General features: G+C 58.7%; 1 protein-coding gene across 1 annotated transcript in view; it reads left to right on the top strand.

Annotated features, from left to right (window-relative positions):
- Nucleotides 1–3,429: 3,429 nt before the first annotated feature.
- The window catches only part of ADAM12 (ADAM metallopeptidase domain 12), a gene marked incomplete at its 3' end in the record, with an annotated part of 130,512 nt that continues 128,612 nt past the window's right edge, over nt 3,430–5,329 (top strand). Inside the window, exon 1 of the mRNA XM_014530146.1 lies at nt 3,430–3,451. Within this exon, the coding sequence (XP_014385632.1) occupies nt 3,430–3,451 (22 nt within the window). The remainder of the gene's footprint in view (nt 3,452–5,329) is intronic.

The raw sequence follows: 5,329 nt of genomic DNA, 5'->3' as shown, positions 1-5,329 counted from the left end.
TGGGGCTCGGCTCTCCCGGGCTCGCCCCGCAGGTGCGCACTCGTGAGCCGAGAAGGAAATATCAGGCTCCCGTGATGACAGTTCCAATTAGGGCTCCTCAGTTCGCCGTTCTGGTCCTAATTCGGCTTTTCAGAAGCGATTTCCTGCTGGGAAGATAACGAGCAAAATGCTCAGATGAGGATCCTGGCTGACTCGCTCCTTTCTCACCAAAGAGGCGTGAATCGGAGCTCTGGTTCAGCAGCGGGACTCAGTGGTTCGGGTCTGGGCCGTGACCTGCCGGGGACCATCCAGCGCTGGGGGAGCTAGAAATCGCTCACCTGTCAGACCCCCCGAGACGGGGCTGCACCCTGCCCGCCCCCCCCCCCCCCCCGTGTCAGTCATCATGATCACAAGGCTGTGGATGCGTTCATCTGTGTGGGAATAACTCATTCAATACACGTCTGCACACGGGGCCCAGCCGCGAATTTGACCGGCAGTGCCCCGCAGACTGGGGGCGGGTGGTGGCGGCAGACAAAAGGATGAGTCCATGAACCAAGTTGAGCTCCTGAGAAATGCCAGGAAAGGAGCAAAACGGGAGGGTGAGCAGAAGAGAGCCTTGGGTGGGAGGAAGGGTGCTGGGTGAGGCAGCCTCTTGGGCTGATCCTCTGAAGGGTTGAGAGCAGAATCTTCTCATGCAAAGAGCGTGAGACGGGACCCAGCTGGGCAGTGAGTGGTCAGCAGGGGGTCGGTGTGGTCACGGCAGGAGGAGCGAGGTGGAGCGATCCGGCGATGAGGTTCTGGAACGTGGGGGACTCAGGACGGGTCTGAGTTTCATGCCCGGTGTCTCCTGGGCAGAGGGACTGGGTGTTTTGTGTGCGGCTGCAGCAGAGACCCTGGTCCTTGGCTGTGTGGGTGGCCTCCTCCCTGCAGGATCTGTCGGACTGTGGGCAGTGGCTTCGCTGCTCTGCGCCTCAGTTTCCGCCCTGGTTCAGTGGGGATAAACATCACAGGGTTGTTTGAGGATTAAACAAGTTAAACTTACAGGGGAGCATGGGGCTCGATGGCTAGCCGCTGTTCACAGTGTCCCCGCTGTAGCCTGTAAGTGTCACTGACTGTAACCTCTGCTCAGCGTCGCCCTTCACCCCGCGAATAGTTCTCTCGCACCCACTCTCCTCCAGCCTTCCCATGCTCCGTTCTCAGGCGGGAAGGTTCCGGCACGAGTCAGGCTCATGCTGCGCTCAGAGTAAATCCACCCTGTGCCTCCGAGGACCCGCCACGGTCCAGGCCTTGCCGCCTCCTGCACTTCCGCCCACCCTCCCTCCAGCCCTTGGCTCCCTTTCCCAGTGTGTCAGCCACACGGACTGCCTTGGGTTGAGAGCAGAATCTTCTCATGCAAAGAGCGTAAGATGGGACCCAGCTGGGCAGTGAGTGGTCAGCAGGGGGGTCGGTGTGGTCACGGCAGGAGGAATGAGATGGAGCGATCCGGCGATGAGGTTCCGGAACGTGGGGACTCAGGACGGGTCTGGGTTTCATGCCCGGTGTCTCCTGGCCAGAGGGACTGGGTGTTTTGTGTGCGGCTGCAGCGGAGACCCTGGTCCTTGGCTGTGTGGGTGGCCTCCTACCTGCAGGATCTGTTGGGCTGTGGGCAGTGGCTTCGCTGCTCTGCGCCTCAGTTTCCGCCCTGGTTCAGTGGGGATAAACATCACAGGGTTGTTTGAGGATTAAACAAGTTAAACTTACAGGGGAGCATGGGGCTCGATGGCTAGCCGCTGTTCACAGTGTCCCCGCTGTAGCCTGTAAGTGTCACTGACTGTAACCTCTGCTCAGCGTCGCCCTTCACCCCGCGAATAGTTCTCTCGCACCCACTCTCCTCCAGCCTTCCCATGCTCCGTTCTCAGGCGGGAAGGTTCCGGCACGAGTCAGGCTCATGCTGCGCTCAGAGTAAATCCACCCTGTGCCTCCGAGGACCCGCCACGGTCCAGGCCTTGCCGCCTCCTGCACTTCCGCCCACCCTCCCTCCAGCCCTTGGCTCCCTTTCCCAGTGTGTCAGCCACACGGACTGCCTTTCTGTCCTTAGAACCGCCGGCTCTCTCCTGCCCCAGGCCGTTTCCCTTCTTGTTCTCTTGCTGGGAAGCCCTGCCCCCGTTGAGCTCCCATCAGACCTCTCTCCCTTCAGGTTGGGAGAGGGAGGACCTGCAGGTGAGGAGAGCTCTCAAAGGGTTTCGTTAAGAAGTAGGAGCGGCTAAGAGCTAAAACCAAGCACAGAACCCCGACTGGAGGCGTTGACTCCGGGGATAACAAAGGACTGCGTCTAAGGCGTGCCCGGCCACGGACCTCGGGGAGCGGGGAGCGGGGAGCGGTGGTGACATTGGCGGACGCGTGGGAAGGGAAATGTTTTGTTTCCTGGCCAGGGCCAGGAACCTTTGATGGTTAAACGTGGTGAATCGGAGGTGATGGCGGTACCAAGACACTGAAATGAAGCATCCAGTGCGTGTTGTAGCACAGACTGTGCTGGAGGGACTCGGCCACATGGATAAATATTGATTTGGGCAACATCTGCTTACACATTAATGAGCTCTCTGGGGGGCAGTAAGAGTGGAGAGGGAAGATGGCCAAGAGTGAAGACTTGGGGGTGTTCACGTCCCCCAAGGAGGGAAGGAGGCCAGGGAGAGGAGTGTGGGTGGAGCACGGCAAGACCCGGCCAGAGGAGTGGAGCAAAGCCAGATCCTAAAGCCGGGGGCCTCCCAGCTGCATGTCCATTTCAGCAGAAGGTGGGTGGTCAGCGGTGGCCAGTGATGACCAGTGATGGCCAGTGGCGCAGTGAGCACGTTGGGGAGCCTGGCATGGGACCCGGGTCTTTCCTGGAGACGCAGATGACGGCTCTTTCATTGTTGTCTGACTCGGTCAGTCAGTGTACAGTAGGGAATGGAATAAACTAGTTCCCGCCCTTGTCCTTTCGCTGTTCACTTCTAAAAGTCGCTCCTGGGCCTGGCCGATGTGGCTCAGTGGTTGAGCATCGACCTATGAACCAAGAGGTCATGGATTCAATTCCGGGCTGAGGGCTCCATCCCCAGTGTGGGGCGTGCAGGAGGCAGCCTGCCAATGATTCTTTCCCTCTCTCTCCCTCTCTGAAGTCAATAAAAAATATTTTTAAATAAATAAACATAAAAAAGCCGCTCCTGCAGTGCAGATCTTAACCATGAGGTCCCTTCCCCTTCTATCATTTCTTACAAAGTAAACTTTGAAAAATCGTGACCCCGCCTCCAAAATCCCTGCCCACCAAGTCCCGCGGCCCGTCCTGTCCCCGTGACGAAGGCAAGGCGAACTGATGCGTTTGAGATGGAAAGGGCTTGGGTTTCGCTCTCATTTCTGCCATTTATCCGTGAGCAGCATTGGGGGCGGTCCTCATGACTATAGTTCCGTCTCGCCATCTGTAAAATGGGACTCGCGATGGCTTCACTGACGGGCAGAGGTATAAGCATCCACGTTAACGTTGTCAACGGGGCGTGAGTGATTCTGCTGCCCCGGACGGAGGCACTGGGGGCAGGCAGAGTTGTTTGTGTGTGTGGTCGAGGACACGTGTGCATGGGGTGTGAACCCTCTGGAGACATCTATGCGATGCTGGCTTTCTTTGAATTTTGACATATAAAACATCTTTTCAAAAATTGCAATTGTTCTATGGGACGTGGTTTCTTTTCTTTCCAAAGTCAGGACCAAAGCCAGGTCTTGTGGCTGCAAGAAATTCCTTGTTCACCATCTCAGAGCCCCTAGGGGGGCATTGGGTGGGCCCAGGCCTCCCTCAGTAAGATGGGCAAAGGGGCCTTGGCCAGAGCCGGACCGGGGCCGGCGACTCACCCCGGGGGGTCTGGAGTCCCTCTGGGGCAGTGTCTTCATTGCTGGCTTTTTCAAGACCAGAAAAGTCACTGCTGCAAAGGTTCCTGCCCCAGGAACGGGCCTGGCACTCCCGCCTGACCAGCTGTAATCGGTGCGGAGACGGCGAGCTCAGAGGAGGAGCCGCGTGCAGGCACAGGCTCCGGGGGAAGCAGGCGGTTGTTAGAGAGGATCGTTGTTGGAAACTGAAGCATCTGACGTGCTCCTTTCCTCTGTGAGACCGAAGGCAACTGGCCATTTCGTTCCAGCAAAACAGCCAGGAAGGCCAGAGGTCCCTCCCCAGGCTCGGCGATTTCCACGTTTTATTTCGGCAACTGAGCTTCGTCGATGCCCAAATATTGTGAGAAACAAAAATGTATGCAAACTACCTGTTTTATAAAGTCATATTTCCCCCTGTGTGTCTACGGCTTGAATGCTCACATCATTCAAGACCTGCTTTTATGGTTTGTCAACAAGACCAGTCTGTCAAATACCTTCTGCTGCCCACCGCCGTGCAGAACGCGTTCTGCCTGTCCATGCCCCACAAATACGCTCTTCATTTGCATCACCTGAGAGAAATGCTCGGGTGTGAACACATAGGAAGCGCTCATGGGAAGAGCCTTCCGATCGCAGACACTGCTGGGAGGGGGGGGCTGCCAGCTGAGAAGCTGAGCGATGGCCCCTCCTCCGGGGCGTGGGCAGTAAATCCCGCTCAGCCACGGCAGCCACTGGTTTCTTAAAAAGGTTGCGCAACCTCCTGCAGCGCTGGCGGCCTGTTCTCCTAGGGGATTTGGAAATAATGCCTCTTGGAAGAGAAAACTCCAGCGCGAAGGCCTGGTTTTGGGTGGAAACGCTGGAACATGTAGGTGAAAGGGTCGGGACAGGGGAGAGGGGGCCTGAGGCCGAGCATGTTCTTCATCGTGGTTCCTGCGGCTTCGGCCTGAAGGTCAGGCAGGGGCCCTCGAAGGTGGCCCAGCTTCCCGGGTGCAAGACGTGGGTCAGGAGGGCACAGGGACGGACAGGGCAGCGTCTCCAGGAGGAGGGTCCCGGCGCCGTAGGCAGAGGGGACGGGTCCAGGGGACGCGAGGCAGCGTGCCTGGAGGAGAAAGATGGGCTTTCTGCGTGGAAGACATCGGGTCGTGGGCGCCCCTCACAGGCCGCAGGGAAGAATGGGTGTTGAAGGGTGAGTGAGAGGTGAATGAAGCACAGACAGGGAGGCAGCCCACCTCCGGGACCAGGACGCACCGCGGTTCGGCTCCTGGGGCCGCTGGTCCTGAGGGGGGTGTCTTCCCCCAGAGCCCCTGCTTGTAGCGAGGACACTGCAGTACCTGGGCTCGCGGAGGGCAACGAAGTCCAGCCTCCAGGCGAGGCCCCTTGATCCAAGAGTCCACGTGGGGCGGCTCCTCTGCAGCCCGGAGGCGGACATGTGGTCCTCCACGCAGCTGGCCCTTCCCTCCTTCCCCAGCCGGCTCCACCGGGG

This window comes from Myotis brandtii, unplaced genomic scaffold, assembly GCF_000412655.1.
Source record: "Myotis brandtii unplaced genomic scaffold, ASM41265v1 scaffold725, whole genome shotgun sequence".
Taxonomy (NCBI): Eukaryota; Metazoa; Chordata; class Mammalia; order Chiroptera; family Vespertilionidae; genus Myotis; species Myotis brandtii.
This window is presented reverse-complemented; position numbering and strand designations above follow the sequence as displayed.